This window comes from Myxocyprinus asiaticus, chromosome 7, assembly GCF_019703515.2.
Source record: "Myxocyprinus asiaticus isolate MX2 ecotype Aquarium Trade chromosome 7, UBuf_Myxa_2, whole genome shotgun sequence".
In the NCBI taxonomy this organism is placed as follows: domain Eukaryota; kingdom Metazoa; phylum Chordata; class Actinopteri; order Cypriniformes; family Catostomidae; genus Myxocyprinus; species Myxocyprinus asiaticus.
Genome location: NC_059350.1, coordinates 6,190,839 through 6,203,105, shown reverse-complemented (window position 1 = coordinate 6,203,105; position 12,267 = coordinate 6,190,839). Strand labels below are relative to the sequence as shown.

Genomic DNA, 12,267 nt, shown 5'->3' with positions numbered 1-12,267 from the left:
ACTGTTGAAAAAGTGCATCATCTGGGTACTCGTAGTACACTTCTTTCTGTTGTATTTTCAGTGTAAACACACTACTCGCACTACACATACAAAATGGCGAAGAACAGTGGAGAAGTGTGCGGTTTGGGACGCACCTCCAGACGATTGCCTAGATGTCACCATAGGTTAGCATATTGCTGCTATTGCTATGTTAGCAAAAGTCACAAAGATCTGCACACTTTAAACAGAGAAGGAGTTTCGGGGAGTAGTAGTAAACTAAAAGTAGCGACTCAGTAACTTAGCTATTTTTAATAGTGTAGATTTTCCAGTAACAAGCTATATTTTCAACGAGTAGCACTATAGCATCACAAAACACTGCATTTGTCAACTATGAAGCAGAGAGAGTAATCAATTGCGCTCACCTATATGATCCTCTCTCTTTTAGCGCTCAGAAAACCAAATAATAAGTCAATCAGTTCTTTTGGACAGTTCGTGTAAATTAAACAGTTAAAATAAATGATTCCCTTATATTTAGAGTTGGGAACTGCCATTCATTTTAGTGACTTGGTTCTTTTGGACGGTTCATGTAAACGAACTACTTTATATAAATGATTCACTGATTCACTTGAGCCCCGCGCAGCCTTAAAGGGACTTTGCCTTCTTTTTTTAAAGTGAAATATTTAGTTCATTGCTGCTGTTTATCACTTTTTTGTTTTATTTAGTTATATAAAAAACTGTAGTATCCATATAGTAGGGGGGTGGGATTGGGGTAAGATTTGTACATATGCTGTCTCCTATACAAGAACATATTAGACAGGTAAAATGAATAGAGCTAAATTTATTTCAATATGTCTGCTATCACTTGATACTATAAAAAGGAGTCTGTGACAGAAAGCCACAAACATATGGCCTTTTCTTTTAAATGTGATCCATTGACTCAATTTGGCCCAGGTTAGGGGTCAGTTGCTCCTGGTAAGTGGGTAAGATGAGCCATCTGGGGGTAAATTGACAATTACACAAATATTTTTTTCCTATAAATTCTAATCTATATTTATTTATTTATTATAATCTCCCATTTTCCCTGTTTTGCCTGTTGATATAAAGTCTGGTGCATACTGTTCATTTTCCTGACCAAGAATAACCTACATAGACAGGCAAGGGCCATCTGACCAGAATTAAAAAACAAAAATAGCATTTTCCAAGTAACAAAGATCACTTTTACCCACCCAGGTTGGCGGCATAAGGTTGGAGTGAATGTCAAGTCCCCCTCCTCACTTCATTGTGAGACTGGAATACTATGTTTTGAGTCCTTGTCTCACAGTAGAACTCTTTGATGTGAAAATGCCAGGCAATAGTATTTGATGTATGATACCCCTTTATCCATGTGATCTGTGAATATCAAACCCCTCTCATCTGAGGTAATGCCCTTTATCTCAGATTTTAATATCTGTAGTCTACTTTGCCTGATATGCCAAACCAGATGAAAGCAGATTAAAGGGAATAGGATGCAGTCACTGAAAATCCTAAATGTTTGTGATGAACATCTCAAGAAGCAGACATTGCAGGAATACAGCAAATATTGTATTTATATGATGTATGAATGAAATGGCATAGTCATCGAACTTAACTCCAGGTTGCTCAAGGGAGAGTAAACCTGTAGTAAGTCTATGGTAAAGCTCTTAGTACTGGGATATGGGAACCAAGTTTAGGTCTGCTCATGTGTACTGCCCCCTTGTCCTTTTATAGGAGGCAGATATTGTCATGGATGGCTTTGAATGGAAGTAAAAGCAGATGCAGGGTAAATGAAAGGGAAAATGGGGCTTGAATCTAATGTTACAGCAGATGATGTCACATGATGGACTGGTGACACTGATTAGTCATGCAGCATGTATTGCATGCGAGTTATTAGGCACTTTCCATGAATACAGAACAAATGAGGGATTGAAACTGTACGTTTTAAGTCAAATTATTTTTATTTTTCTGCAAAAGATCAGAGAAAGGTGGTACTGTACTTAACTTTCAGACAATGTTGTTTGTCCACTTCAAGAGATCAAATTAAATATTATGTTCCGTTTTGTTTTCTAATTAGTTTGTGCATTTTTGCAACCTTGCTGTTTCCAAAATCCAACATGATTACATGGAAAGTCGACATGTTGTTACCGAATGTTCCGGTGCTCAGACATCAACCCCATTCTACTGACAAGTGGCATCCCTAATCTGACATTTTTGCATTACAGTTTTTCTCAATCGCCGAATGAGAATTTTGTTTTTTCTTCAAAATGTTAAGTTCAAATCTCTGAACAATTAGTTCTTGTTCACACCAGATATTAATTTATTTTTCATTTAAGCAAATTGCACGTGTTTTGGCACATGTGTGCAAAAGAGTAAGTACAATTGTCTACAGTTTGCACAATAACTGAATGCACATGGCTTGCTGATCAAAACTGATGAGTTGATTCTCAGTGAAATTGTCATACTCTTCACAACTTCTAAACATTGTTTCATCATGTGAGCCATCACATGCAAAATGATCCATTCAGTTATCAAAATCTGTCAGACATATATGTATATTCCATAAATATCTATGACATGGAAGGTTTTTTCATTGTTACAGAGTTTTCTTTTGTTGTTGTCATTTTGTGGTAATTGTCTGTTCACTATATATAGGTGCATCTCAATAAATTAGAATGTCGTGGAAAAGTTCATTTATTTCAGTAATTCAACTCAAATTGTGAAACTCGTGTATTAAATAATTTCAATGCACACAGACTGAAGTAGTTTAAGTCTTTGGTTCTTTTAATTGTGATGATTTTGGCTCACATTTAACAAAAACCCACCAATTCACTATCTCAAAAAATTAGAATATGGTGACATGCCAATCAGCTAATCAACTCAAAACACCTGCAAAGGTTTCCTGAGCCTTCAAAATGGTCTCTCAGTTTGGTTCACTAGGCTACACAATCATGGGGAAGACTGCTGATCTGACAGTTGTCCAGAAGACAATCATTGACACCCTTCACAAGGAGGGTAAGCCACAAACATTCATTGCCAAAGAAGCTGGCTGTTCACAGAGTGCTGCATCCAAGCATGTTAACAGAAAGTTGAGTGGAAGGAAAAAGTGTGGAAGAAAAAGATGCACAACCAACAGAGAGAACCGCAGCCTTATGATTGTCAAGCAAAATCGATTCAAGAATTTGGGTGAACTTCACAAGGAATGGACTGAGGCTGGGGTCAAGGCATCAAGAGCCACCACACACAGACATGTCAAGGAATTTGGCTACAGTTGTCGTATTCCTCTTGCTAAGCCACTCCTGAACCACAGACAACGTCAGAGGCGTCTTACCTGGGCTAAGGAGAAGAAGAACTGGACTGTTGCCCAGTGTTCCAAAGTCCTCTTTTCAGATGAAAGCAAGTTTTGTATTTCATTTGGAAACCAAGGTCCTAGAGTCTGGAGGAAAGGTGGAGAAGCTCATAGCCCAAGTTGCTTGAAGTCCAGTGTTAAGTTTCCACAGTCTGTGATGATTTGGGGTGCAATGTCATCTGCTGGTGTTGGTCCATTGTGTTTTTTGAAAACCAAAGTCACTGCACCCGTTTTCCAAGAAATTTTGGAGCACTTCAGGCTTCCTTCTGCTGACCAGCTTTTTAAAGATGCTGATTTCATTTTCCAGCAGGATTTGGCACCTGCCCACACTGCCAAAAGCACCAAAAGTTGGTTAAACGACCATGGTGTTGGTGTGCTTGACTGGCCAGCAAACTCACCAGACCTGAACCCCATAGAGAATCTATGGGGTATTGTCAAGAGGAAAATGAGAAACAAGAGACCAAAAAATGCAGATGAGCTGAAGGCCACTGTCAAAGAAACCTGGGCTTCCATACCACCTCAGCAGTGCCACAAACTGATCACCTCCATGCCACGCCAAATTGAGGCAGTAATTAAAGCAAAAGGAGCCCCTACCAAGTATTGAGTACATATACAGTAAATGAACATACTTTCCATAAGGCCAACAATTCACTAAAAATGTTTTTTTTATTGGTCTTATGATGTATTCTAATTTGTTGAGATAGTGAATTGGTGGGTTTTTGTTAAATGTGAGCCAAAATCATCACAATTAAAAGAACCAAAGACTTAAACTACTTCAGTCTGTGTGCATTGAATTTATTTAATACACGAGTTTCACAATTTGAGTTGAATTACTGAAATAAATGAACTTTTCCACGACATTCTAATTTATTGAGATGCACCTGTATGACTTTACATGTAAGAAATGTGTAAAAATAGACATGCAAACGTGAATTTTCTGTTTACATGTAACACATTGCTACAAAAATAAATTTACTGTATACGTACAAATGTGCACATCCTTTTTCTGTGTACTACAGTATTGTACAGTATTGACTTTTCCCAGTAAACTTTTACCTACTGTTGAAATGGGGATCTAAAAAGCTCAATGTGATTCACAATACCATTCTGCTAGACAAAACTGACATTCTTGTATAATACAGTAAGCAGTCAGTGTCAACAAAAAAGTAGAACAAAAATGTAATTTGTATATAACAAACATTTCCAGGGTTGACTGCCATGGTGAAAAAAAACCTCTAAACATTTTGACCAGTACGGCTCACACGATGACAAAAAAAACTTTTCATTTTGGTGGCTTTGGCCAATTTACTGACACAATAACTAGGTTTTGATGCATGAATGAAATGTTTTGGGTGAGTTACTACATTTTGCAGACATATAGAGTTGTGATGTCCCATTAAACAGTTGTGACAATTACACTTACAGTTTAGAGAATGTTCAGACTGTTTCAAAAAATGAGCCAAAGTGACTGAGAAAAACTGTAATAGAAGTGTGTTCAACATGGGTTCTGGTCCTGTGTGGAAACCAGGAAGTAATTGCGTTCACATAATCAGTGATAAGCATGATTCCAAAGTTTCATTTTCCCTCTAAGATCACATTTTAAAATATTTGTTTGATAAATTTTCTTACTATACACTTGGAAACAGGGTTAATCAGCTGGACAAATGTAGTCAACATTAGTTTGCCATGCTGTAGAGAGGTGTCGTGATTGTATGGAACATATCATTTGTTTAGCGGGAAAAGGTCAAGTGGTAACACAGTTGCAATATGGGACACAGCCGAATATTACATTTAAAATAAGTGTATACATATTGCTGCATCACCCAACTTCTACTAAGCTTCAGCTGGCACACAGCCACCCTGACATTATCCTGTAGGATATCTTGATAAACTTGGGAATTCATTTTTCCCTCGATGATGGCAACTGGTCCAGGCCCGAAGCAGCCCCAAAGCATGATGCTCCCCCCACCGTACTTCACCGTTGGTATGATGTTTTCATGTTGGTATGCAGTGCGCTTTTTACACCATACGCAATGCTGCATGTTCTTCCCAAACAATTAAACCTTAGTTTCATCAGTCTACAAAACATTTTCCCAGTAGCGTTGTGGAGTGTCAAGGTGGTCTTTGGCAAACTTCAGGCATGCAGCAATGTTTTTTTTGGTAAGCAGCGGCTTCCTTCATTGTGTCCTGCCATGGACATCATGCCTGTTTAATGTTTTCCGTATTGTAGACTCATGAACAGAGATGTTAACCAGTTCCAGTGATTCCTTCAGATCTTTAGCTGTCACTCTAGGGTTCTTTTTTACCTCATTGAGCATTCTGCGGTGTGCCCTTTGAGTCATCTTGGCTGGACGGCCCCTTTTAGGGAGAGTAGCCATAGTACTAAATCATCTCCATTTATAAACAATTTGTCTAACTGTGGACAGATGAATATCCAAGCTCTTTTAGATAACCTTGTAACCCTTTCCAGCTTTATGCAAAGCAACAATTCTTGATCGTAGATCTTATGAGATCTTTTTTGGTAGGCATGGTCAACGTCAGTAAATGCTTCTTGTGAATGGCAAACTCAAAATATTTGGGTGCTTTTTATTAGTTAAAGTAGCTCTAACCCACACTTCCAAACTCATTTCATTATTTGAATGCCAGATTTGCCAAATCCTGACTCGAATTAGCTTTTGAAGATGCCATTAGCCTAGGGGTTCACATACTTTTGCCTACCTACACTGTGAATGTTTGAATGATGTATTCAATATGTACAAGATCAAAATAATAATACAATCTGTGTGTTATTAGTTCAGACAGATTATAATTTAGATGATGATCAAACCAGACTTTAAGACAAATTTATATGTAAATGCAGGTAATTCCAAGACATGCACATACTTTTTCTTGCCACTGTATATATGTGGAATATATGTGAATTTGGCGACAGGAGGTTGAAAGTTCTGCTGCTGAAATCGGCTTTAGCATACTGAAATTCAAACCACTGCCCCCAGTGTCCAAAGCTGGAAGTGTTGTTGAATGTATGGACACGTGTGAGCTCGTTTCTGAGTGAAACATCCAGAGTGGCACCAAAAGTATGTTTTAACGCGAGTTGGTTTTAGCTGTAAATGATGTAATACAGTCAACCAGAATGCATATTTTATTAACCATACACCCTAACCCCAACCCTAAACATAGCCATCAGTGGAGTAAAAGTTTAATTTTAGAGTGAAAATGCAACTCCTGAATTATTCTCATCATTGATAATGTGAACACGATAACTTCCTGGTTTCCATGGAACCAAAACCCGTGTCTCCGAGACTGCTCCACAGTAGCGCCACAGGAAAAGTTAAACACTTATGAATTGATGCAAAGATGTCTGATGGGAGATGGCACTTGTCGTACTGGCACATTCGGTAGCAACATGTCGACTACCCATGTGATCACGTTGTCAGGTATTACCAAAGCTAGTTGTACCTACATTATGCATAATGAATGCATGTATGCATAATGGCTTTATAAATGAGACCTGGACCACTTCAAGAGTCTGGAGTCTTTATGACATAAACTAATGTATATTTATTAATCGGGAGAACATATGATGTGCTGAGAGAGTCATCTCTCAACAACAACAAATATATGTACCCCAAGAATTCTTGCCTATCACCTTTCAAAGCAACTTCAATTATTCATCTTTATCTGATAAGGACATTTTAATCATTTCCGCATGACTTGTTGCATTTACGTGTGGTGGTTTGCATTTTTTTCAGCACTGGAGGGAAGGTCAAATGGACCAAGACTTCAGTCTCGGAACTTCAGATCTGCAAAGACAAAAACCAGGTGCTACAGAGAGCCGCTTCCATGTCTGTCAATATTAATCAAGCCTGTGTTAAAAGATACTGCTGAGAGCAAAAAAAAAAAAAAAAAAGTACAAAGTAGAAACATTTACGAACAATTTATCTCACACAAATGGAGATTGATTAAACTCTCTAAGGACAGAGATAGCATGGATACCCTTTAATTGAATTAGTTCTGGTTATCTACGTAATCTTTTAAAAGGGTCATATTATACATTTTCTTTAAAGTCATATTTGAGTTTTTCATTACCATTTTTCCACCCTTTCTCTGCTCTGCCTTTGAGAAATGCCCAGTTTTCATTTGAAATGAGCAACTGTGGGTTTTCACACAAACTTTTTGAACTGTAGTGCAAAAATATTGTTTTTAAGCTACAGATTCATAAAAAAATTGTGCTGAAATGTTTCACTGAAATTGTTAAGATCACACTGACATGATCAGAGACGTCACAGAATTTCAGTTTGAGTCATTATGAAGCTTTTTAAATGTCAATAAAAGCTTTTTTGGACTGGGAGGAAGTTTTGAGTTCTGAAACTTACAGTATGTTTTTGTAGTACATTGAACCCTTATCTCAAAAGATCAAGGAAAATCTGATTCCTCATGACATTAGCTCTTTAAGACTAAAGATAAGTTTCATAACTGTGCGCTTAGAAGGAACTCAATCAAGTGATCTGATAAGAATTTTTATATATATATATATATATATATACACACACACACACACACACACACACACACACACACACACACAGTATTTACAGTATAAACAGACTACCTGATCTGTGATTAAAAGTGGAGGTGTAAAAAATAAACTTTATATCCAAGGGAATGTTCATTTTAGAAAAACGTTATCTTCATATTGAAGTGTCATTCATCCATTTTGAAGACCCCACTCAATGATGACTAGAGACTGAACAAGATCTGGCAGACGGAAGAGGGGAGAAAAACATGACTGCTGGCACATTTAGACGTTTTATCTCCGAGCTGGAATCAAAGGAGAGGGCAGGGTGTTCTTGAAAGAGTGAAGATTAACCCTAGGTGTTCCCCTTTCATAGAGGAGTGACTGCATCTGGACGCCAGCTGGGTTTCTGTGCATACAGTTTGAAGGGTGGCGTATTTCCTAATACATTCAGTTGACCTTGTGGAAATTTACATTGTGAGCAATATGAATTATGATTACTATTATCCATTTTGTGAAGTCCATCAGAGATGTTTTTGTGTCATTGATTTTTTCATGTTGTGTGCATTTTGTGTGAGAGATTTTAAAAAGGAATAGTTCAGCCATAAATTAAAACCACCTCATTATTTACTTACCCTAATGCCCCTCCAAACCTGTGATTTTCTTTCGTAGGTGGACGATGGACTAGAAGAACAAGTTTCATAACATGGGACCCACATTTGGTTTTCGACCACTGAAAATGGGTAAAATGTAGAGCTGCATTGAGAGCCCCATATCTCTGGGATTTCACCATAAAGGCCTTAAAACTAAAAATATACAAAAAGGAAAGTTTATTCAGAACCAGAATATAAAAGGATCTTAAGAGATCTTTAATACGTCTGGAAGTATAGGCACTCCAACTTTGGTTTGTTTGTTTTTTCCTTCAATTTTTGGACTCATCTGATTTTAGTAATAGACCTACCTATCTCTGTGTAAAAATAACTCGACGCTGCCACCTTTCTTAAGGCCTATTCACACGAAAACCAAATTTTTGGTGCGGATGTTCATTCCAAACAAGCTAATGAATAGGAACAATGGATTTCCATGGAGCTATTCACATTGGTCCGACAAACCGTCCACTGAAAATCCTTTGTGCAGTCCGATTTTTTTTTCTTCTTCGGATTACAATGAAAACTGACTGGACAATAAGAAATTACCTTTTTGTCATGTTTCCAGAGTTGCTGCTGCTGCTGCACAATTCTGAATTCAATGCAAAAATGCAGTAAATAAATAACATAGAAGCTGTAAAAACATTCTTCATTTTTTATATTTATTTCAAGTGCCGATTCCTCATATTATAGGTACATGGTGTTTTGACTTATTGTACATTGTTTAATATGTATATTACTGTGCCTGTTATATTGTCCTGGCATTAAAAAAAGAGGTTCGGCAATTTGTTTAGACTAAGCTTGTAGTAAAATATCACATAAAATGACTCTTTACATGCATTACTTTACTAGGAGTGTAAACAAACGCATTGCAGAACTTCACTTCTATTTATTGCATAAAATAAAACAAAGTATTCCTTTAACGGTGTTTCTTTCTCACCACGCACAAGAAACCCTGAATTCAATACAAATATGCAGTAATTAAAGAAAGAAAACACCATGAGGCTGTCTTCTTTTAAATTAATTTTTTTATGTTATGCATAATATTTTATGCTACCTGTTTTAATTACCTGTGTGTTTAAATCACTGTACCTTGTGTTATATTATCCAGGGATTAAAAAAAGAGAAGCTGGGTTTGGGAGTTCGTTTGGAATAAACTCGCAGCAAAATACATGCATAAATATAAAGACAGAAGACACGGGATGTATGCAACAGCGCTTTTTCCTCATCTCAATCGCACAAAAAAATACAGATTCTATATTCCTTAAAATGCATTTAAAAAAAACATGGACAGAACATAATGAAACAGTTATGCCAAATTAGGTAAATAACTGCCATAACTTCAGCAAATATATTAATATCATGCATTGACAGTTGAATGTTTAAACATCCATGCAGAAGAATAAACATTTGTAGAACAGCGCCGCCTACTGTACAGGGGTGAAACTGTTTCATTTTATTAGTTTCGGTCTCGGTGTAAACAGGACTTTCGTCAGCAGTTGATCTAGCAAATTCATCACGAATTTGGTGTGAATAGGCTTTAAAGTTATTTATTTATCTGTAGTTTTGCTCAAATTGTCATTTTGACCCCCCTCTACACAATAATGGATTACTTAGTAATTGACCCATGACATTTAATTTAAATTAAAAAATTTAAACATTTCAGCCAGTGAAGTTTTTGAAATTTGGTTTAATTTTTGGCAGAACTTTCCCTTTAAATTAGATTTTTCTGATGGAATGGTTTATTAGAAACAATAAAGTTAGAAGACAATACTGTTAAAAATAAACATGAAAATTACTAATTGTAAGCTGAAAAACATGTCAACACAGTCTATTTTAATACAATAACCACAAAAAAGTCCGAAAATAAATACAAAAAAAATAAAATCACCTATATTAAAGACAAGGCTAAACAACTCTATTCAACAAAATACAAATAACAAAATGGTTAGAAATGTTACAGACTAGGCAAATGCTATAAATAATGCTGATGACTTCAAAAGGGACAATCCGTGTTAGACTTCCTAGCCAGCAAGTTCCTGATTGTCCAGATTTAAAAGCAACTTGTTACTAAAACTTACACGAAGAAAATACTGATGTCACAGCACATTTTTCAAGATCATTGAATAAATGATGGGATTTTTTTCTGACTATATCATACCACAAATAACCCCTGGGGCAAGCCACAATCAACAGTATACCATCACATTCAGGCACACATTTAAGGAAACCATTTTGTTAAATTTTTCGTACTCATTAAGGCAAGTAGGGCAATATTCAAATTTTAAATTAAAGGGATAGTTCGCACAAAAACAACAATTCTGTCATCGTTTACTCACCCTCATGTGGTTCCAAATCCATATGCATTACTTTTCTCATAAGGACTGACAACCTTAGTCACTGGCCACTTTCACTGCATAATTTTCCATACATTTCCATACAAAAAGACATCATCTTTTGTGTTTCATGGAATAAAAAAATAAAAAAAGCCAAATGGGTTTGGAACAACATGAAGGTGAGTATATAATGACAGAATTTAAATTTTGAGGTGAACTGTCCCTTTAATGTCAAAGGGTGTTGCATGTTGCTTATCCAGCATTTATGGGGAAAACTTTAAATGTACAAGAATAGAGAGTGCATAATCCACTAATAAACGGTTTCATTTATGTTTACAGTATTGTATAGTTCAAATGTATCTTTCACAAGTAACTTCACATTATTTTATTTAAAATAGAACATATAAAATGCTCATAAGACTCAGAGAAACTGACAGTGAGGAACAAGTAGCTTCCAAAATAGTTCAAGGAGTCCTTTTGGTGGTCCCAGTTTTCGATCATTGTGTGTGTGTTTTGTGTTTGTAATTAATTTAATTTACCATCAACCTCTTCTCTTTTTTTACTGTAACAGAATCCACCTCTCTCCCTACCTGGAAAACAGTTTAGGCCTTCTCTAATGACTGGTAGTACTCCTTAAGAACAGTCCAGGCTTTGGGCGCCATGAAGCCTTCCGGGGGGTTCTGGCCTTCACGAGCCATCCTCCTCATGCGGGTCCCTGAGATGAAGTCATAGTCCTGGTGGCTGGATAAAATGAGTCGGCATAAACTTGAATTAGAAGAGGGATTTTAAGATGTGTAAGAAGAAGGGACAGTGTGGTACCCAATGTGATAAGAAAATGAAAAAGAAACATAATCTCGGGGTTTGCGTCAGAGATAATAACTAGGTGTAGTACACTGGTCCTTTGTTCAGGACAATTCGCTCTGGAAGGAACGACATATTATATTCTGAAAAGAGCTCTATGATAAAAATATGTACTCTCTCAAGTGGCTCTTTACACCACATGATTCACGACTGCCTTGTAGGCTGTTTTCAACAGCACAAAGGTAAATAGGCTGACATTACTTCAACAAGAACCACAAATCTAAACCTCAAACCAGTGCCATTAAATCCAAAATCTGGGCTACACGTTTTTATTTAAACAAATGCTTCGAAAACAAACAGTGCGTGAAGCGTCTCATAAACAGAGCTAATTAGTTTCCAACTGCGCAAATTAAAAACCCAAAAGCTAGTCTAAATACATTCCGCGGTGGCTCCTAAGGATGGGGTTTATTTGTTAAGGATTAGTTGTTCTTTAATTAAGACGCAGACTTTAAGAAAACAAATTCACTGAGCGCAACGCATTTATAAATGAGCACAGTCGCGCTGCACTTTCCCCATCGTAAAGGGTGTAATTCGCTGTGGCTTTTCAGTTATGTGGTGTGTCTAAAA

At 36.7% G+C, this 12,267-nt stretch overlaps 1 protein-coding gene across 2 annotated transcripts in view; it reads right to left on the bottom strand.

Annotated features, from left to right (window-relative positions):
• Nucleotides 1–6,539: 6,539 nt before the first annotated feature.
• The window catches only part of papss1 (3'-phosphoadenosine 5'-phosphosulfate synthase 1), a 31,935-nt gene continuing 26,207 nt past the window's right edge, over nucleotides 6,540–12,267 (bottom strand). Inside the window, exons 12-13 of one of the 2 annotated variants that reach the window (XM_051703378.1) lie at nucleotides 11,430–11,580; nucleotides 6,540–7,143 (exon numbers count right to left, since the gene is read on the bottom strand). In XM_051703378.1, coding sequence (XP_051559338.1) covers nucleotides 11,442–11,580 — 139 coding nt within the window. In that variant the 3' untranslated portion in view covers nucleotides 6,540–7,143; nucleotides 11,430–11,441. Of the gene's footprint in view, nucleotides 7,144–8,049; nucleotides 11,581–12,267 lie in introns of those variants that run through there. The other variant, XM_051703377.1, reaches the window with a different exon arrangement.